Genomic DNA, 22,833 nt, shown 5'->3' with positions numbered 1-22,833 from the left:
TGTCTTGGAAGAAGTACAACCAGAATGCTCCTTAAAAGCAAAGATGGCAAGACTACGTCTCACATACTTTGGACATGTAGTTAGAAGGGACCGGTCCCTTGAGAAGGACATCATGCTTGTCAAAAAGAGAAAAACCCTGAACGAGATGGATTGATACAGTGGCTGCAACAATGGGCTCAAGCACAACAAAGATTGTGAGGATGGCACAGGACTGGGAGGTGTTTCTTTCTGTTGTACATAGTGTTGCTATGAGTTGGAACAGACTCGACAGCACCTAACAACAACATTAACAGTCTGCTCATAGCAAATCACTACAGAACAAGTAATCATTAACAAAATTATTCTTAGAGAGCTTTTAAAAAATATTAAGACTTTATTTTACTCTAAGCCAAGTTTTTTTTTTCCTCTAAAGAGATTTTATTAAGGTGAGTTGCTGTTTGTTTTTCATTGACTTAAAAATACTATAAAGATGTTATTACAAACCAATGTTAATTATCTTTCTTTTTATTTTATTTATTTTGTTGTTGTTGAGAATATACACAGCAAAACATACACCAATTCAACAATTTCTACAGGTACAATTCAGTGACATGGATTACATTCTTTGAGTTGTGCAACCATTCTTACCCTCCTTTTCTGATTGTTCCTTCCCTGTTAACATAAACTCACTGCCCCCTCAAGTTCCTATCTAATCTTTTGAGTTACTGATGCCAATTTGATCCCATATAGATAGTTCTTAAAAGAGCACAATGCTCAAGGCAGACATTTTTTTTTCTAGTTAAGCTAAACTATTGTTTGGTTTTAAGAAGACTTAAGGGGATATTTTTTGATTTAAGGTTTAAAGATTATCTCAATAGTTTCATGGGTTCATCTAGCCTCCATGGCTCCAGAAAGTCTGGAGTCCATGAGAATTTGAAATTCTGTTCTGCATTTCCACCCTTTTGATTAGGATTACTTTATAGAATCCTTGATCAGAATGTTTGGTAATGGTAGCCAGATACCATCCAGTTCCTCTGGTCTTATGGCAGAGGTGGCAGTTGTTCATGGAGGCAATTAACCAGACATTTCATATTCTCTTCCTATTCCTGAATTTCCTTCTTCCTCTGCTACTCCAGGTAATAAAAGACCAATTAGTGTGCCTTGGATGGCCTTTTGTAAGCTTTTAAGACCTCAGGCATTACACAATGAACCAGGTAGAACAGAAGCACTAAACACATTATTAGGCCAATTAATTGGCATATCCCATGAAACCATGACCCTAAACCTACAAACCAAATCCACCAAGGTTTTTTGTTGTACATAAGCAGCCTCAGCAGCTACTCTTTTGTTTGTTTGTTATTGTTGTAAGTATATCTATCACACAACTTTTGCCAATTCAGCTTTGTACAGGGTTACAGCTTATTGACAGCAGTTATCCCCTTCCAGTCAATCCACACTGAAAATGTTGTTTTTCTTAGGTGCCATTGAATTGGTTCCAACTCATAGCGGCCCTATGTACAACAGAACAAAACACTGCTCAGTCCTGTGCCATCTTCACAATCATTGCTATGCTTGAGCCCATTGTTGAGCCACTGTGTCAATCCATCTCATTGAGGGTCTTTCTTCCTCTGCAAATAGGTTTTGGTATTACAGTTATCCTAGCCTCGTAAAACCTGGTGGCGTAGTGGTTAAGAGCTACAGCTGCTAACCAAAAGGTCGGAAGTTCAAATTCATCAGGCCCTCCTTCGAAACCCTATAAGGCAGTTCTACTCTGTCCTTGAGGGTCACTATGAGTCAGAATCAACTCGACGGCAACAGGTAGCATCATAAAATGGTATGGAAAATATTCACTCTTCATCTGTTTACTGGAAGAAAGTGTGTAAGATTAGAATATTTAATGTTTTGTGGAATTCATCAGTGAACCATCTGGGCCTAAAGAATTTCCATATACCCTCCTTCCACCCCCATAAGGGGGTATTTTATTGCAAAATAAATTTATTAATTAAATTCAGGCTCTCAGATTTTTCACTTCTTCAGTGTCAGTTTGGATAGGTTGTATTTTTTTTTTAGATTTGTCTATTTCATTTAAATTATATTTCTTGACAAAAAGTTGTTCATAATATTCACTTTTTAACTTTATAATATCTGTAAGATACGTGTTAATACCTCTGTGTACTTCATGATATGAAACAGTCTCACTAGGGGTTCCATTTTCTTAATGTTTTTAAAGAATTAAATTTTGGCCTTATTAGTTTTCTCTATAGTTTGTATTCTATTATCACAACTTCAACTCCTGCCTTTAGGATTTTTTTTTTCCTTCTACTTACTGAGGGTTCAATTTGCTATCGGTTTTCAAGCTTTTTAAGATGGAAATTTAGATCTTGACTTTTACAGCTTTCTTCTTTTACTAGTATAGCATTTTATACAACAAATGTCTGTCTAAACATTGTTTAAGCTGCATTCTACAAATTTTGATGTGTTGTTGTGTTTTCATTATAATTCAATTGTAAACTTTTTCTAATTTCCCTTATGATTCTTTCTTTGTCCTATGGGTGTTTAGAAGTATGTTGTTTTATTTTCACATATTTGGAGGGTTTTCTCAATCTATTACTGCTATTTCTTTTTACTTCATTCCCCTTGTGGGCAAAGAACATACATATTCTATAATATTTCAATCTTTTGAAATGTATTTAAACTTATTTTGTATTCCACCATATGGTCTATCCTTGATTATCTTTCATGTCCACTTGTAAAGGTGTGTTTTATAATTTTTAATTAGGTTAATTTGGTTGATAAAGTTGTTTAAGTCTTATACATTCCGACTGATATTCTGTCTACTTGTTCTATCAATTAATGAGAAATGGAATTAAGATATACAACTATAATTGTGAATGATTTCTTACTTCTTTGAGTTTGTTTCATATATTTTGAAATTCTGAAATTAAATACATAAACATTTAGGATTGTTATGTACTACTGATGATTAACCACTTTATAATTATGAAATGGAAATACTCCATCTTTGGAGACTCTTTTTCAGGCCGTATCGTATTTCTCAAACAGGTATTTTATGCTTAACCTCTGCATTGTGTATCATTTTCATCCTTTCACTTTGTCTTCCTGATTCTTTGTATTTAATGTATGTCTCCCATAGCTACTATATAGTCTGGTTTTAATTTTTAATCCAGTCTGACAATCTCTGACTTTTATGAAAGTGTTAAGTCCATGTAGATGTCATTATTGATATAGATAGGCTTGTGTCTAATATCTTACTGTTTATATTCTATTTATTCCATCTTTTTGTTGTCATTGTTATTGATATTGTTCCTCTTATCTTCCTTTCCTGCATTTGTTAGATTGGATAATTTCCATCTGTCTATCTTCTAGTATACGCCTCCCCTCCCCCTTCTTCATAATCTTTTATTTACTGTCATGCTCATCCAAAGAATTTTTTTTGTTTCCTATATTTTACATTTTAGTTCTAAAATTTCAATTTGTTGAATTTTTAGTTTCAATTTCTCTACTGAGATTTTTTCATCTATTCACTCAATTTGTCTTTTCTCACCATTATGTTCTTAAACATAACAGCTGTTTTAATGTCCTTATTTGCTAATTCCAACATTTTGAAAATCTTGTGGTCAGTTTTTACTAACTTCATGGTCATTGATAATGGGTTACATTAGACATTTCTTTGCATGCCTAATACATTTTTATTATATTATTATGACTGTGGAGGAAGTATTTGTTATAGGAGTCTAGATTATCTTCTGTTTAGGACGGTCTAGATTATCTTCTTTAAAGGATGTTATTATTTTTTTGGCAGTTAAATTGCTAGTGAATTCTCTTGATTCTTTCAGTCCAGTTTGATCTTTAAGATTAGTCTTTCAAGTATGTCTTAGTACTAGAAAATAGCCTTTACCCTATAGCACAGTATTTATTCCAAAGCCATGGCCTTTCTTGGGTATCTCCACCATAGCTGACTCAGAACTCCAAAGTCTCCCAAACTTGTGCAGCCTCTCATATCTCCATTCACCTCTCATCCCCAAAGCAACTATTCTCTGCAAGGCCTCACAAAGCTTTCCTCATCCATATACACCGGATCCATTGTCAAAGACCTGAAGGAAACCTGCATACAGGCTTCTTGGTTCTCCTCGCGTCCGGATTAAGGCATATGAGGGACCTAAGCACCGATAATCTGTGGTGCCCCCTCCTGAGTTTGCTCATGCATTCGAATGGAATATATGAGTTATATATATATATATATATATACACATACGCACACATATATATGTGTGTGTGTGTGTGTGTGTATGTATGTAACTCATATATCCTGTTGTGTGTGTGTGTCTTAGCTATCCATGATGCAACTTGTTTTTAAATGTGACTATAATATTAGCAGAAATCCTGAAGACATAGTGGTTAAGAGTTTGGCTACTAACCGAAAGGTTGGCAGTTAGAATCCACCAGGTGCTCCTCGGAAACTCTATGGGGCAGTTCTACTCTCTCCTATAGGGTCATTATGAGTCAGAATTGACTCAATGGCAATGAGTTTGGTTTGGCATAATATTAGCAATTGAATGCAAAAGTGGCATATGCCATTTTAGCGGAATGAGATGAACTAGATTATAAGATTTTTAGTGGATGTGGGGTACTAAGATTTTTACTATATACCATATTTTCTACAAAAAAGAATATTCTACAACAGAGAAAATGAGTCAGTGGAATTAGTTGTTTCAACAATCAATTTAAAATTCTGTTGATCTCTGTCTTAGTTATCTAGTGCTGCTATAACAGAAATGCCACAAGTGGATGGCTCCAACAAACAAAATTTATTCTCTCACAGTCTAGGAGGTTAGAATTCAGGGTGCCACTCCAAGGGAAGTCTTTCTCTTTCTGTCGGCTCTGGAGGAAGGTCTTTGTGATCAATCTTCCCCAGTCAAGAAGGTTCTCAGTGCAAGGACCCCAGATCCAAAGGACGTGCTATTCTCCTGGCTCTTGTTTCTTTGTGGTATGAGGTCCCCAAGTCTCTCTGCTTGCTTCTCTCTTTTACGTCTCAAAAGAGATTGATTTAAGACACAACCTTATCTTATAGATTGAATCCTGCCTCGTTAACATTACTGCCGCTAATCCTACCTCATTAACCCCACAGAGGTAGGATTTACAACACATAGGAAAATCACATCTGATCAAAATGGTGAACAATTACACAGTACTGGGAATCATGGACTAGCCAAGTTGATACACATTTTCGGGGGACACAATGCAATCCATAACAATCTCCCGCAATGAAAAATTGACTTTCACCAGTTTTGCTTTAAACGGCTTATGCTTCAATTTTGATGCTAGTTTTGTAACAAATGCTATAATTATAAATTAAAAAATGAAAAGATACCATAAAAGAAAATTTAATGATCAGAAAATAAATATTACAGTAAATTACTATATTTTATTTTTATACAGATCTTTCATCTCTAACATGGTATAATTAAAAGCATTTCTTTCTATTATTTGCTCTTACAAATTCTTCAACAATTTCATCACAATTAAGCTACCTAACAATATCTACTTCCATGCTTAATAAGGATAATGAATAGAGGCTTTCTTGAATCATTGTTGTGTTTTTTTATGTATGGTTTTGAGTCTTGTTAGGGACAAAAATGAGTGTTCTGTTGTACAGTTTGTGATCATTAAAGTTAGGAATATGCATAAAGCAATTTCAACATTGGTAAATAAACGATGTATTTTATCTTCTATTATGGAATGATACTACATGAGTAAAATTTGTCTTTACTGAAACTATACACTTAGTTCTCATGTATGAATGAAATTGTCATATTTCTCTATAAAGATTTGTATTTATGTCATTGGGATAAACTTGAACTAATTTCTTGGATACTTTCATGCATTCTTCATCCACATTTAGATAAGAAAAATCTACTTGAAAAAACTTCATACACTTTCACCCTTCTTTTCATGCAAGATTTAAGTGTATCAATGATAGTGTAGTATGTGGTTATGTGAAATTGATCTCTGACACTCAATACTTCTAGAGCACTTCCATCAATTACTTGTTTCTTTCTAATGCTTTTGTGATGGTGAGTTGCTTGATAATCAATATTTGGCAGTATTTGTTCTGTTGTGATTTTCAAAATTTTCAAAATCTTCTCTTAAAGTGTGTAAATACCCTTTAATGACTGATAGAGATTGGTACATGTCTTTAAATTTACTTCTTGGAGAGAGCTTGACTTGTCTGGTGAAAATGCTACAATATATTATTCCACATAACCAACATAAATGCATACTGTAGTGTTTGCATTTTGTTGGCATTGTTTCCAGCTTCTCTTTTAGTATCTCCTTTTTGTGTCTGGTCTTCAGCAATATTTTCTAAAGCATCTAGAATCTGAGTGTACGATTCCAGGATTGCACTTATTGCTACAGCATATGCTTCCCAACAGGTATAAGAAAGATATGTTAATACTTGATCATTGCCTAAATATATTCTGAGAACTGCCCATCATTGAGTAGAAGTGGCAAGAAGTGTGTAGAGTAACTGAACAGTAGGAAAAAATCAACTGCTTCTGGAAAACCGTCTACTGCACTACATCCTACAAGATTAAGTGCAGGTGTAGTGCACGGTGTGAAAATGGCACATTCATTATGTTTCAAAATTTTCTGTTGCATGCCTTTATAACACCCTGACATATCGCAGCATTGTCATAGAACTGGCCTCTGCACTTAGAAAAATCAGTTTTGCAAACTTCATATAAGTATTGAGGTACTGGATTTGCAATTTCTTCATTAGTACAACTTTTTAAGCTAGTAAATGTGATAAATCACTTGACAAATTTTCCATCTGTTGAAGATAATGTATCTTAAAACAATACTTAGCTGATCTATATGAGAAAGAACAGGAGTGGAATCTACAAACTGAAATATCAAGCTATACTTATTTCACTGAAAATAGTTGATCGAACTTTATCATTTATTAAGTTTATCGATTCTTCACCCATTGTTTTAGACGTATATGATGGGTTGCCCTTTCTTGTGTTACCATATTTTGGGATGTGACCTGCTAAAAGTGGATCAAACTGAGCAATAAGTTTAAGTTAACCCCCAAAATTCCCATTTTGTGGGGACCCAAACCCTTCATTTCTTCCTTGAAAAGATAGTCCACATCCAGTGATTGTTATGACAGCAACAACAGCTTGCAAAACAAGCTTTCCAATACTGACATTCTTCATTAATTTGTGTTTTCAGTTCATGAGTTAAGCCATGTCTTTGCTTTACATATAACAATATATAATCTCTGTGAATTGAACTGTTTTCATGTTTATCAGTCATACTCAAGTTGCGCCAATTGCTAAATCCATCCGTAACAAATCATGAATTAAATGATTTAGGACTGAATAGTTTGCAAAGAAAACTATACAGAGCAGACTGATGGAGAATACAATAAGCACTTCCCTATAATTTACACCATTAGCTTTGCACCCTAGAAATATATTCTGGCTATAGAACTGTGTTTACTATCCAGAAATTTTCAACATGAATTTTCAAATGGTTCACTGTGATGTTGACAATCACTTGGCCTTCTTTTGATCCAATAATTTACATCATTAGAAGAAAAGTTATTTCACAAAGCAGGATTAGTATTTCTGTTATTTATGGGATCTGCCAATGCAACAATTTCAGATTCCAAAAGAGTTTCACTTTCTACACCGTTATTAATTTTTTTTTTCTACAGCAAGGAATGGATGCAGAATTTTGGAACAAATTTTGTTATGTTTGTATTGCTGTCAGTAATTTCTGCACTAGCAGTACTAGTACAACAACTTGCATCCATTAAATTCCAGTGTTCAAGGGAAGAAGTCTCTTCTGATTCATTATGTTTTAAAAAAGCAAGTTAATTTTGGAATTGTATTTAGGGTTTCACAAATTCTTTTTATCTTCTGCAAGCTTTCATTTTTGCACTCCACTTAGTTGTTGCTGTTTCATTTTACCTAGAAATAAAATTATGTCACTTTTTAAATTTGACTCTACAGCAGCAAATACATTCGAATAATTGAAATAAAATTATTAAAACAAATAAAATTTGTAAAATAAAATTTATATTCAAATTTGAACATTAACACAAAAATGTGTATTTGAAAATTAGTAAGTGAAAAAATTGATTTGGAACATGTGATTTTGTTCTTCAGGTCTGAGATAATTAAAAGAAATAGTACTTACAAGGTGGTCAGAAATAATTTCATTCATTTGTCGTACAATGTTTGTTGGTGGGTCTTCACAGATCTCCACAAGTATTTTTCGTCTTGAAATACTACTTAATAACTTGCACGCTCACTTTCTGTCCTTTGGTGTTGCGTTGTCACAGTTCATTGGAATACTGCTGATACCCAACAGGGGGGAGAGTGATTGCAAAGAGCATGATACAAACACAAGCGTAGGCTCAATCTGAAGACATGTTTTGATACCTCACTAATCACATGATTATAGTGCTGCTGGTGGCTCTTATATGGTCGATGAGAGAGAACTGAATGGGACGTTATACCCAACTGGTCCGAAATGAAAAGGAAAATATAATTGTTATCGTATATAAAATTTATAAAATGTACATTTTATTTCTTTGTGCAATTGTTCAATGCTTATGTTTGGAGATACATACATAATTGATGTAACAATAGCACCACTTCTTGATGAACAAGTTTGTTTTGCTAGCATAACAATATCAATCAATTTCTTAAAAGAAAGTCAATCTGAAGGGAAATGGAAAATAAAATATGTCTATATAATTTTTATTATCTAAATATTCATTTATTTCCTCAATGAATTGTTCAATTTCCTACATGGAGATATGTAAATATTCTGATAAGATATAAACGTAATGTTCCGATAAATGCTCTTTGTTGCTTTCTTGGAAGATGAATTTAGAAACACACTCATTGCTACAAAACAGAAGCATATTTTGCATGAGAAATATTGAATTTTGCATCCACTTAATGTGCCTAATACCTCGCTTATTAGCATGTATAGAGTAACATCAACCACTGTGTCCCACACAGCAGACAATAAAAAGTATAACTCACATGATACATAAATTAAACCTTTTCATGTTAAATAAATATTAACATTTCCAGTATGTTTTGGACTTTTGCAATGTTAATATTATATTAAATTATTACCCAGGTTAGTGTTATATTAAATGTATGCTAGATTGTGTCTGCATATATGCCAAACATATTTTAAATTTAAAGTTATAAATATAGTTCACAAAATTTAGGACATAACTCTCTACATAAATGCTACACAGTTAAAAAGTAACTTGATTGAATTCATTGCAGTGATTGATTTATTTGAGTTCCCTTGCTTTTGCATGTCAATAGAGACTAGATTTCCTATTGATTGTTTACCAAGACATACACAAGAACATATCCTTGTGTTTGTATCACGGCAAACAGCATTGCTGCCCTTCCTGGCTGGAGTTGCTGGATCAGCGGATGTGGATGTACAAGATTGTTCTCTCCAAATGAATCGAAGACCTGTTATCTATTAATATAATTTGTCCAGTAACCACTCATGTTGGATCCAGTTGCATATTGGGTGAATGTAACCAGAGTTACACTCGACAGCCCACCCTCACCTCTAGTTTATTAGAAAGAAATAGGTACACCCAAGAGACCCTCCAAGATACGGAGTTTCAATTACACGGGAGAGGACCGGAGGAGAAAGATGTCAACAAAGGTGTAGAAGTGGTAGGGGCCTCAGAGCTTAAACAACCTTGCATATAGGCACCCTCGTGACTGTGCATGAACTTCATTTCTGGCTTACACGTTCTCATGCAGTAGAGCTGGTATCAATTTCATTTAGTGCCTGCCAGTTTCCTTTTACTGCGGTGCTTACTTTTCCTTTTGTCCTGTCTTCTTGGCATCTATGGATCTTTGCTTTGGATAACTGGTACCCCTATTTTATCAATGCCCTAAGCACTTGCTTATCTTGCTTATCGGGTAATTCATCCCCAGTCCTCCATGGCATGCTTCCCTTGTTTTCAGTACCCTGGCACACAAAGCTAGGTCATGATCCTCAAACTTACTCTGCTAAATTTAACTCTGTGAGATTCTGTGCTTTGCTTGGGCTCTGTCTCTGTGCACTTCAGTCCTGAAAGTGCTTCCTTGGTTGAGATCCAAGCAGACCTAGGACTCACTTCAGAGGTTTTTCTTCTCACAATATTCCCAGTCTCTGTGGCCAGTTGTACCCTTCTTGAGAACTGCTGCTTTAAGATTTTGTCCAGCTTTAAACTTATTTATGGCCAGAAGGAATATCTGGCTCCTGTTCCTCTGTCATACCCTCTTCTTTATGTAGCTTAATAGTAAAATATCCCTCTATTTAAGATAGGCTTCAGTAAATGAAACAACAAATTGAGGACTTTGTCTATTTTTTAACTTGCTGGATCCCAAGTACTGAACTGTGTCTCAAGCATAGCACACAATTAATGTCTTTTTTTTCAACAAGTGAGTGAGTTGTTTAGCGAGGAGTTCATCATGTAAACAAACTGATTTACTAAGATAGCTGACTAAGTTACAAATACTCCCCAGAATTAAGATTATGCTTGGACAATACACTTCATATCCAAGAGGGAGCAGTGTTCCTCCAGAAAAGTGTGTCCACTTATCTGAGGCCACATAGTCTGGCATTGACCACAACCTCCAACCTTGCAGATTCCCAAAATTGATGCTCTCATGTTGTTAGCATATCTAGAAGGACCCAACTCTCAGAAGAGGACTCACACTGGCATAACTCATCAGGTCAAGTTCCAATTTATTCATATAGATTCAGGAGTAAAACTGTCACTGGTAACCATTTCTTTCCCTTTCAGTATACCCACAGAAGAAGTCAAATCATAATAAAATTGATGCTTGTCAAGCATGAAATTAGAACATTAAATAAGTATTTAATGCTATCAGGTTAAATAGGGATTGGCTTCCTAAAGCTCTGGGATATTATTATTTTCAAATACTTTTGTGTGCATATCGAAAATAAGGATTACTTTACTGTGGAATGCAAACATGAAGTTGAAAAGCCAAAATTCCATTCCCTCTTGAATAGAGATATCATAGGCTCTTAAGATATTTATCTTGAATCAAAGTTTTGGCTTTTTATTTTTATTTGTTTTTTTATGATTTATTGGCTCTGATTAACAATTCATCTCGTAAATGTTATATGTTTGATATTTCATTAAAAACACAAAACATGTCCTGAAACTGTATTATGTTTTAAATGAATTTTTATATTTTTTTCTCATCTATTTGGTTATTTATTTACTTATTTTTTTAAGCAAAAAAGATAATTTATTGGTTCACACAGATAAAAAAAAAGACACTAGTATTCCAATTAACCAAGCTGCTTAACAAACCTCAATGGCATAAAACCATCATTTTATTATGCTCATGAACTCTGTGGGTCAGTAATTCAAATAGGGCACAGTGGGGATGGCTTTTCTCTGCTCCATGATGCCGGAGGCCTCTGTTGGTAAGTCTCGAAGTCTAAGGATGACTTGATGGCTGCGGGCTGGTATCATCAGGAAATGTCTCATACCTGGCGGTTGAGGCTGGCTGTTGGCTGAGACCTCAGCTGGGGCTGTTGGCCTGACACATGGCCTCTTCATGTGGGTACTCAGCTTCTTCACAGCATGGTGGCTGAATTCCAAGATCAAATGTCCCAAGAGAATAAAGTAGTAGTCCTTGGCATTTTTATGGCAGCCTCTGAAGTCACATAGCATCACTTCAACATACTGTTTTGGTTGAGGAGTTCACACATGTCTGTCCAGGTTCAAGAGGACAAGATACAGAGCCCACCACTCAATGAGAGGGGTGTCAGTGTTATACCGTAATTAAAACATAGATGGGTGGACATCTTTGGAAAATATAATCTGCCACACTGGGATAACTCATAGAATTAAAGCAAGTACTACAGGAACCAAGGCCTGAGGGTCTGACACACAGAACTCAGGACCACCACTCTCTTTTTCATCTGCCTGTCATTTTTTCTTATCTCTTCTTCTCTTTGTCTATTGGAAAATGACACCTTGTTTTTGCAAGAATCTAATATAACTTCCCAGGAAAAGATATTGACTGGCCCTTTCTTCAGTCATGTGCCCACCACCTGGACCAATTAATGTTGCCTGAGAATGAAGAACTATTATTGTCCAAACCTAGATCACACTCCCAGGTCATGTGCCTAAGAAGAAAGCTTGCTGGGTAACCTATAAGGAGTTGCACTACACAGGGTTTAATTTAAGTCCGCATTTATGTCAGTTTAGTGTGTTATTATAATTATGTAAGTTCTCTACCAGCACTCTATATCTGCAAGGTTTCAGGGCCCTCTACCTGGCTATCTTCATATCATGCCTTTGTCTTCCACTTTGCCATAAACCACCTCTCTGAGATTTGCTGGATTTCCCACTAGGGAGAAAAGTTCCCTGATTCTCAAAACCACACTCTCTAGCTGTTTTCTCTCATTCCCTTTCACCACACCGGACTTTGATGTTTCAAAGGACCTCTCCAAAGTGTCATTTTTCACCATCTTTCCAGTTGCAACTCCCTAGGCAATTGTCACTCTACTAGCTGTGTCTTTCTCCAGTGTCTTTCTCTCTCTCTTTTTTTTTTTCAATATTAAACTTAACCAAGGGATCCTTTTTCCTTGAAATCACTTCCGAGAGCCAAGAGTTCAACAGTTCAGAACTAACGTAATAGATTGGGAGATCTCATAACAAAAATACAAGTGGGGTTTCTGAGTCATTAGTATCAACCATTGAAAAAGGATGAGAGATTTGGGTTGTCCGCATTGCTTCCTAGTTAACTTTAATCTTTAACATGTCAGTTAGGATGCTTTCAGCTGCCAGTACAGCTGAAAATTTCAGTGCCAGAAAATTTGAAAGTATTTAAACAATAAGGACATTCATGATCTCACATAAATAGCAAGACTAGAGGTGGGAAGTTCCAAAACTGGTTAATTCAGCAGCTCATTTACATCATAAAAGACCTAGATTCCTTTCATCTCTCCCTTCTGCTATCCTCAGTGGATCATCTGGGTCATTTGAACAACTTCTCTCATGGCGGCAAGATGGCTGCTGAGCTATTCAATTATTTATTGATGATTTCCCTCAGACAATAATTATTCAATGATTTCTTCATGCTTGGGATTGAGGACTTGATGGCAAATTAGACAAGGATCTTCATCTTATGAATTTCATAGCATAGCATGGGAAACAAGAGTGAAGAGGCAATTATAGCACAAAATGTTAAGTGTCACCCAATTTAACAGGAAGCCGTATATGAAAGGCACTCAAGTTTGTCTTGAGGTGTTGGTGAAGTCTTTCCAGATTAGTTGACCTCTAAATTAAACCTGAATGGACAATAGAGATTAGACTGATGAAATTGGAGTGGGAAGAGAAAAGTGTTTCAGACAAAACCTAAAGCTAGAGGTGTGAAGATATGTCACATGCATGAAAGTGTAAGTACTTCTTCTCTATGACTGGAGTTTACAGTGTGAAGAAGATAGTGGGAAAAGATGAAGGGCACTATTAGGAAATTTAAGCAGTGAAGAAACATAGTGAACATAGTGAAATTTGTACTATAGAAGGACATGGCTGACTGGAGTGTGGATGATAAACTGGGAGTGTCAGGAGAGAGGCTAGGGAAACTGGGAGTCTGACTCAACAATTAGGGAGTTGTTATAAAAATCTATGTGAAATTATTCTGATCTGAATAAAAGTAATTACAGATTGCATAAAAATAAATAGAGAGATATAAGATAGATTACGGAGGTAAAACTGACACGGTTTGATTATTGATTGAGTGTGAAGAGAGAGGAAAATTGAGGATCCCTGAGGAGCTCGGGTGGCACAGTGGTAAAGCGTTGAACTGCTAACTGAAAGTTCAGTGGTTCGAACCCACCAGCCACTCAGAGGGAGAAAGATGTAACAGTCTGCTTCTGTGAAGAGTATAGCCTTGGAAACCCTACGGGGACGTTTTACTCTGTCCTAAAGGGTTGCTCTGAGTCAGAATCGACTCCAAGGCAATGGGTTTGATTTTGAGTTTTGAGGATAAGTGTCAGGGTTCTAGAAGGCTCAAGGGGCTGGCTGAATGGTATCACTGAATGGGAAACATGTGCAGGGAGGATTTTGGAGAAAGATGATAACTCCGCTGAGACATGATAACTTTGATGGGAAGTTCAGTGGAGATCTTACCAAATGCTGAATGATATGAGCTCTGAGCTCAGGAAAGAGATCTGGACTGGAGATGAATTCTGAGAATTTTTAGCACATTGCCCATAGCTGAGTGTTGAAGTGATTGCCTAGGAAATGACATTTAAGGGAGGGGTGAAGAAAGATAAACTGAGAAAAATTCAGAGAAGCAATCATCAGAGGTGTAAGAGGAGACCAAGTGGTGTAAGAGAAAAATTACAGAGAAATCTCAACCACACCTGCTGTTGCCAAGGAATGAATTATCATAAGGATTGAAAAAAAAATGCTTACTGAATGTAACAGTAAATGATCTTGACAAAAATAACTTAGAGTATTGAGTAGAAACCAGATTTTAATGGATTCGAAAGCCAATAGGAGGAGTTTGAAAAAATTAAGAGATCAAGTATAAAAAACTTACTTGAAAGATTTTACATTTGTGAGGAGAAAAAAGATGGATTAGTAGCAGGAAGATTATTTGAAGTTAAGAGATTTTTTTTAACCTTTTCCTGTAATGAAATTAGAATTTTTTATGGTATCAGAATTTAAATCAGAGAAAGATGTTTGGTTTTTGTTTTTGTTTTTCCCCAAGATTGTAATGCCTTATTTTGCTTGAAGGTCCTGGCAATATGTACAGAGTATAGTGGGGACAGGGGAAAGGAGTTTAAGGAAAAATGGAAGAATAGAAGATAGGAGGATACGAAGAGAAGAGAAAGATGAGAGAAGAAAGAAAAGGAGAAGTATGTAAAAAACAGAGCCCCAGTGAAGTTAACAATTAACTGGGGAAGAGGGAAAGATGAGCCAGCACAGGCGTTTGCACAGAGAAGTGATCAGTTACTCTGACCTAAGAGATAAGGCCTTCTAGAAACTTGAGGAGAGAGAGTATTTCAAGTAAGAAGTGGTATTACCAAACGCTGGCAAGTGAGAAATCCAGACAGGACTCATGGCATTTCTCTGTGTAACAACTTACCTGTGAGCAGGTAAGACACAACTAAAAGCCATAACTAGAAATGGAGCCCAAGTCTACAGAAAGATAGCTGAAAATCATTTAAACTCAACGCAGACTCAAACGTGATTTCCTCTGAGAACTTTAGTTGGAGGAATCTGAGGAATCAGAGGGCAGCAAATTGTCCTTACCTGAGTGTTTCTACAAGGCACTTCGTTTATATTCTAACATATATCTCATGGCATTAAAATTATTTTGTTGCACCTTTTTGTAGACTCTCAGAGCTTCAAGGGGACAGGGACTATATCGCACACCTTGTCGCCCAGTGCTTGGCACAGTAATTAGCAGACAGAATATACTCTGTCTACATTTATTAAATACATAAAATATTTTTCTATAATAAAGAGTGGAGCATCAGAATTTCTGCTTTCAGGAGGATGGAGTAGACCTAATTCCCTATTCCTCTCCAGTAATGTTTTGTATCTTGACTATCAATTTCAATATCCTAGTCATAATGTAAGGAGCCCAGGTGGCACAGTTACATGCTCAACTGCTAACTCAAAGGTGGGCAGTTTGAACTCACCCAGCTGTTCTGCAGGAGAAATACCTGGAGATCTGCTTCTGTAAAGGTTACAGCCAAGAAAACCCTATGAGGCAGTTCTACTCTGTCACAAGTGGTCACTGTAAGTCAGCCTCGACTCAATGGCACCTAACAACAACAACAATTATAATGTACTATAGATACCATTAGTGGAAACTGGATAAAGGGAACATGGCATCTCTCTGTATTATTTCAGACAACTGCATATGAATCTACAATTATCACAAAATAAAGAAGTTTAATTTAAAAAATGCCTATAAGCCAATAAAAGTAGAGTGTCAAAAATAGTTAAAAGAACAGTAGTTTTGAAGTCAGATTATTTTAGGGTTGAATTGTAACTTTGCCACTTTTTTTTTAGCTATGTAACCTTTACCTGAAGGTCTCTGGTTGGTGCAAATGTTTGCTCTTGGCTACTAATCTAAAGATTGGCAGTTTGAACCTACTCAGTGGCAACAAGAAAGATAGGTCTGGTAATTTGCTTCAGTCTTTACAGTTGCCAAGAAAATCTGTGGAGCAGTTCTACTCTGTAACATATGGGGTCACTTGACAGCAACAGGTTAACTTTTACCTGACCGAGGCTTAAATAACTGTTAATTATCATCATCACCACCACCAAAACACTTACCATATATAATACTTATTCTGTACCACTCACTACTCTGAGCACTTTGCATATTTTCGCACACTCAATTCTCTAAATAACCCTATGATGTAGGTGTCATTGCTATCTTAATTTTACACGTTGGGAAACTGAGGCACAGAAAGGAGAAGTAATTAATTCACTTAAGGTCACACAGTAACTAGAAGAACATGGATTTGAACCCAGGAAGTCTTCCATAAGGCTTGATACCTGCCTCTGACATCTATGCGGCTCAGGAAACAAGTAAAAATGCAAGACCTACACTATATGTCTAAATACTTAGAAGTTATAATTCAAGCTAACAAACTCTTAAAATACATATTCTAACCTTTCTCTTTGACAAATATATTTGGAAACCACTTGGAACTTCAGGTTTGAATTTAAAATTCTAAAACCCATCACAGTTCCATACAATAAGCATGGTCTATCCCCTTTCTCTTTGCACTCATGGTTTGGTGCCACACTGTGAGATGCCTCCATGCTTGTTTGGGAGGACATCCCACCTGCAAATGCAAGGCCTGTCTATACTCCATGGACCTAAGGGTATGCATGCTGGTGGGCAGTGTGTCCTTGGTGGATGTACTTGAGGAAGAAAACTATGCAAACCCTAGGAACATGGGGCTTTAGGACAGTGAATTCCAGGGCCCTGACTACCTGAAGCATGGTCTAGAAGTGGGGTGATGAGTTCCAGGTAGGACGTCTTTTTGGCTTTGAGGAAATATCCTCCTTTTGGGAGGGGTACAGCTAAAGAGAACCAGAACAAGGTCTAGAGTAGGGGTCCCTCTTACTTAGGTCTAAGTGGGATACTGGCCTCATTTCAACAGTGATGATACTTGTACCTTCTACAACTGTGAAGATTACAGCTAATTTAGATGAAGTCCCTCATGTATCTACTGTGCCAACTGTGTTACTATGCTGGATTAGAGGAGAGATTGGCCATTCTGTTAATATTTGCAGTTTAATATTAAGTAGTAAACTTTCTCATTATTAGTATTTCATAGTTAAACTATATTTTTTTATTTTTATTTTTTGTAGATGGACTGGAGGCTTTTACCAGATTTCTTAAAACCGAATTCAGTGAGGAAAACATTGAATTTTGGATAGCCTGTGAAGAATTCAAGAAAAGCAAGGAACCTCAACAAATTACCCTTAAAGCAAAAGCAATATATGAGAAATTTATACAGACTGATGCTCCACAAGAGGTACAGTAAATTACGAAAATATACAACTGCTTGGAAATTTTGTTAGAGAATCTGCCTTCATGAAATTGGAATCTCATACATTCCATCACAAAGGTCAGGATTGGCTTGAAACAATAATGGTTGTTTATATAGATTTCTACATACAAACAGGAATGTATTGTAAGATATTACCATGGGAGGAAAGGTATAACTGAATCCATTCCTCAGAGTTATTTTCATTGTAGAGTAAGAGTGAATAATTTAATTGAAACATTTAGAATGATTCATTTATCCTGATTAGTCACTTTAGCACAAGCAACGTCTCAGAGAAACAGAGTTTTCTATACCTGATGAAGGCAAGAGAAATCAGCACATTTGTATCATTAAATTTATGCTCATCTACCTACACCAAATTTTTTTGCCCCAAAAGTTTCATTCCTTTACCTTGAGACAGACTAATAAAATTTCATAACATATAGATAAGATAAGGAACTCTGGTGGCGCAGTGGTTAAGCTCTCTGCTGCTAACTGAAAGGTAGGCCGGTTTGAACCCACCCCCCAGCTCCTCACCGGAGAAAGATGTGGTAGTCTGCTTCTGTAAAGATTTATAGCCTTGGAAACCCCAGTGGCCTGTTCTACTCTGCCCTATAGGGTTGAAATCCCCTTAATGACAATGGGTTATAGATAAAGTAAATCTAATTTGGCAATTGTTCAAGTGAAAAAAACTGTGGTTTTCTTTAACTGTAAGCTCAATGGTAGTTTTGTGATGTAATTGCTAATATGGCTATAATACCAGCAAATTTTACTTGACTACAGAGTCACTATGAGTCAGAATCAACTCGACAGCAACAGGCTTTTTATCCTATAGGAGCCCTGGTTGCACAGTGGTTAAGAGTTCAACTGGTAACCAAAAGATAAGCAGTTTAAATCCACCAGCCACTCCTTGGAAACCCTATGAGGCAGTTCTACTCTGTCCTATGGGGTCCCACTATGAGTTGGAATTGTCTCCATGGCAACGGGGTTTTTTTTGTTTGTATGTTTTTATCCTCGGATATCAATTAAGTATTCTATTTTTCTATTATGATTTATGATTGTTAAGACTTATTACACATGTTAACTGGGGCCTGGGAAAAGTCATTACTGATCTAAAACTTTTTTGTACTGAACATATTTTTACTTAATGTTGTGGGAGAAAGCAAGGTATAGTGAAAAAAACAGTCTCCATTAGCTAGCTTGTGACTTAGGGCAAGTTTGCTTCTAAATATGTAAGTGAATAAAAATGACATCCTTACTGATTTCTTAAAAGGTCTGAAGATATTATCTTTAACGTAATTAAATGTTGCTTAAAAGTAATCTGCCTATCAAAATGCCAGTGTATTTAAAAGCTCTTAATAGTGTTCAATTAATACCAGTTGCTGTCCTGTCGATTCTGACTCATAGCAACCCTATATAATGTGAGTTATGAGTTCAATAAATAGTGGCTCTTTACTGAGGTGGTAGAACTTACAGCCTGTCACCGTTAAGAGTTCTGTTTGACTATAAATTAGTACTTCCCATGAGGTAGCATGGAAACCCTGGTGGCAAAGTGGTTAAGTGCTATGGCTACTAACCAAAAGGTTGGCAGTTCGAATCCACCAGGTGCTTTTGGAAACTCTATGGGGGCAGTTCTACTCTGTCCTATAGGGTTGCTATGGGTCAGAATCGACCAACAGCAATGGGTTTGGGTTTTACGAGGTAGCATTGTCTATGTGGATATTGTTCCCCAGATGATGGGTATTTTCCATTTCAATGTGTTTCAGTCTGTTTTGTGTTTCAATGTGTTATTCTGTCTTCCCAAGGCAAATGTTATGCACAGGTAAATAAGGTATGTAGTTGTATAGTGCTATTCACAAGGGAAAAGGAAGGTCCCCTACCTGAAAGCCCACCACCATCAGACCAAAAATCAGTTTGGTTTGATATAAAGCATTAAAGGAGTTTATATCTTTTTAAGAATATTAGTAACTTAACACACATTTGCTTGTAGGAAAGCATCATGACACAATGAAAAGAGCACTGAGATAAAACAAAAGCCTCACACTGAATTTCCAAATATTCCCCAAGCCCACTCAGATGGTTTAACCCCTGTGAAGTTCAATTTCCCACTTTTAAAATGAGTGAGTTGAACCTGATGATCTCTATGATAGTTTTTCATTATTGTTGATAGGTGTCATTGAGTCAATTTAAACTCATAACAATCCCCTGTGACAGAGTGGAATTGTCCCATAGGGTTTTCTAGGCTGTAATTTTTATGGAGGGAGATCTCCAGGTCTTTCTTGTGATGAGCCACTGGGTGAGATCCAACTACCAACCTTCTGGTTAGCAGCCAGATGCTTAAACAAGTGCTTTTGGTTAGCAGCCAAGAGCTCCTTCTTTTCGTTGTAATATTCCATTATTCTAAGAGACTGAGAGGGACTGTGAACATGGGGAGAGACAAATCAGGCCAAATGGCAGTCCAGAGTAAATTACTGATCCCTAGACTCACGAAGGAAACCCCGGTGTCGTAGAAGTTAAGAGCTACGGCTGCTAATCAAAAGGTTGACAGTTCATATCCACCAGGCGCTCCTTGGAAACCCTATGGGGCAGTTCTACTCTGTTCTATAGGGTCGCTATGAGTCAGAATCGACTCGATGGCAATGGGTTTGGGTTTTTTTTTGGTTAGACCCATAAAAAGGAGCCCTGGTGATGCAATGGTTAAACTCTCGGCTGCTAACCAAAGGGTCAGCGATTCCAACCCCCTAGCCGCCCTGCGGGAGAAAGACTTGGTGGTCTGCTCTGGTAAAGATTACAGCCTTGGAAACTTACTGGGCAGTTCTATTCTGTACTATATGGTCGCTATGAGTCGGAATCCACTCAACAGCACACAACAAGAGCCATAAAAGAAAAAGTACTCGAACACAAAATGTCCACTTTCAACATTGTATCTGTCTTGTTCTGATGAGTTTTCAAAGGTGTTTACTTAAGTAGATTAACTATAATTAAACTTTTTTTTATTATCCAGGTTAATCTTGATTTCCACACTAAAGAAATCACTACAAAGAACATCACCCAACCCACCCTCCACAGTTTTGATGCTGCACAAAGCAGAGTGTATCAGCTTATGGAACAAGATAGTTACACACGTTTTCTGAAATCTGACATCTATTTAGACTTGATAGAAGGAAGACCTCAGAGACCAACAAATCTTCGAAGACGATCACGCTCACTTACCTACAATGAATTCCAAGATGTAAAGTCAGACGTTTCCATTTGGTTATAAAAAAAACTTAATTTCACTCATTTTGATGGCAAACTCTTAAATCGGCCCCTAAGGTATATAAAGTTTATGTTAACGAATGGGTACATCCTTTCAAATAAAATGCATCATGAAAAAGTACTTTAAAAATGTAAACCATAAATGTTTATGCTAATAATACATACAGTACCTGCTGATATATTCTGTAAAACTTTCCATTTGAACTCATTCCAATCAGAATCAGAGAAACTTACGAACTTAACTAAAAGGCAGTAAAGAAATAATGTTTTATAAGTTAAAGGTTAAGCTTTTGTAAAATTTTCAAGTTTGAATTTTTTTCTATAAGTAAACAAAATAACATTCAGATATGCATTTTTTAGACAACATTTGCCACAAAGATGAAGACTCTCAGCAATCATACAGGATGTAAATATGCTCCAGTTCTTACAGTGGGAGAGGATGAACATTCATTCCTTGGTTACTATTTTGGCTCAAGAATAAAAATCTATCACCACCAGTTATAAACCATCAACAGGAACTTTGGGTGAGGAGACGTTCATCTCCAGAGAACTCCCACATTAAACATAGCCCAGGTTGATAAATGAGGGTGGCATCTGTGTTTGAGTTCATTGCTAAGTGAGCATGTACTTACCCAGTTATATGGATCACACTTCTGCTGGTCTCAGAGACATGACCAGATTATACATAGCTCCAGGTTGAAACTGAATGTAGCATCTTCTCACCTGCTAAGAGCACTTGCTATTAAAATACGGGGCCAGTCAGTGGTTTGAGTGAAAACCAAAGGAGGTTTAACCCAGAAGAAATCAGGCTCCAGTTTGGACTTTTAGAGTTGAGGCAGAAATTAGAAATGAGAAGATGTAAAGAAGCAAAAAGTCTGAGACCCTGCAGATTCAGGTATATGTCACCTGGCTCATATTCAAAAAGTGTTCTTCCACTGGTATGTTCTTCCAGATCTTGTTGAATCATTTAATACTATGTTATTCAAATAAGAATTGTACTAATATGTATATAAATGCATCTCTATTTTTAGGTAAATATCTAATTGTAGATGTGTGCTGCATGGTTTGTAAATGTCTGTATGTAAAGATGCCATACATTTGACTTTGGCAAATATCACTTTATTTGAACTGTAAAATATAAAAACTTTGAACATCTATAGCAATAAACACTTGAATTTTTCCATTCATATAGTTAATGTTTATTTCGAATGCATTCACTAATTATTAATTATCTTTCATGATATCATATTAGACGTGGACATATTTTCTTGCTTTAGAATGATATTGGGATGTTGTTGTTGTGGGTCGTAGAGTCCGTTCCGGCTCATAGTGACCCTGTAGGACATAGTAGAACTGCCCCTTAGGCTTTGCTAGGCTATAGTCTTTAAAGAGTAGGAGATCTGGTGGTGCAGTGATTAAAGCACTCAATGGCTAACCAAAAGGTGGGTCGGCGTTTGGATCCCAACAACTGCTCCAGGAGAGAAAGATGTGGCAACCTTCTTAGGTAAAGATTACAGCCTTGGGACAGTTCTACTCTGTCCTATAGGGTTGCCATGAGTCGGAATGGACTCAACTTCGATAGTTTTTTTTTTTGGGGGGGGGCTACTCTTTAGGGGAGCAGATCTCTAGGTCTTTTCTCCCACTGAGCAGCTAGTAGGTTGGAACCACCAACCTTTCCAACTCATAGCAACCCTATAGGACAGAGTAGAACTTCGCTATAGGGTTTCCAAAGAGCAGCTGGTGGATTCGAACTGCCTACCTCTTGGTTACCAGCAGAACTCTTAACCACTGCACCACCAAGGTTTCACTTCAGTTAGAAGCCCAAACTTAACCATTGTGCTACCAGGGCTCCTTGATATTGGCATAGAAAGTATTAACTTTGCATCATTTACCTTAATGCTAAATCAGTTTTCCTATTCCGTTGTGAATGTGAAACAAAGTATAGTGCATTTCAAA

At 36.5% G+C, this 22,833-nt stretch overlaps 1 protein-coding gene across 3 annotated transcripts in view; it reads left to right on the top strand.

The window, feature by feature from the left end:
- Positions 1-22,064, top strand: part of RGS18 (regulator of G protein signaling 18) — a 44,559-nt gene extending 22,495 nt beyond the window's left edge. For 2 of the 3 annotated variants that reach the window (XM_004382563.2, XM_023737018.1), the window contains 2 exons: positions 17,441-17,607; positions 20,624-22,064. In XM_004382563.2, the coding sequence (XP_004382620.1) occupies positions 17,441-17,607; positions 20,624-20,881 (425 nt within the window). In that variant the 3' untranslated portion in view covers positions 20,882-22,064. The remainder of the gene's footprint in view (positions 1-17,440; positions 17,608-20,623) is intronic. The other variant, XR_002825005.1, reaches the window with a different exon arrangement.
- The last annotated feature ends 769 nt before the right edge of the window (positions 22,065-22,833 follow it).

Source organism: Trichechus manatus, unplaced genomic scaffold (assembly GCF_000243295.1).
Source record: "Trichechus manatus latirostris isolate Lorelei unplaced genomic scaffold, TriManLat1.0 scaffold00095, whole genome shotgun sequence".
Classification (NCBI taxonomy): domain Eukaryota; kingdom Metazoa; phylum Chordata; class Mammalia; order Sirenia; family Trichechidae; genus Trichechus; species Trichechus manatus.
Note: the sequence above shows the minus strand (reverse complement) of the source record. Positions and strands in the feature narration are given on the sequence as shown.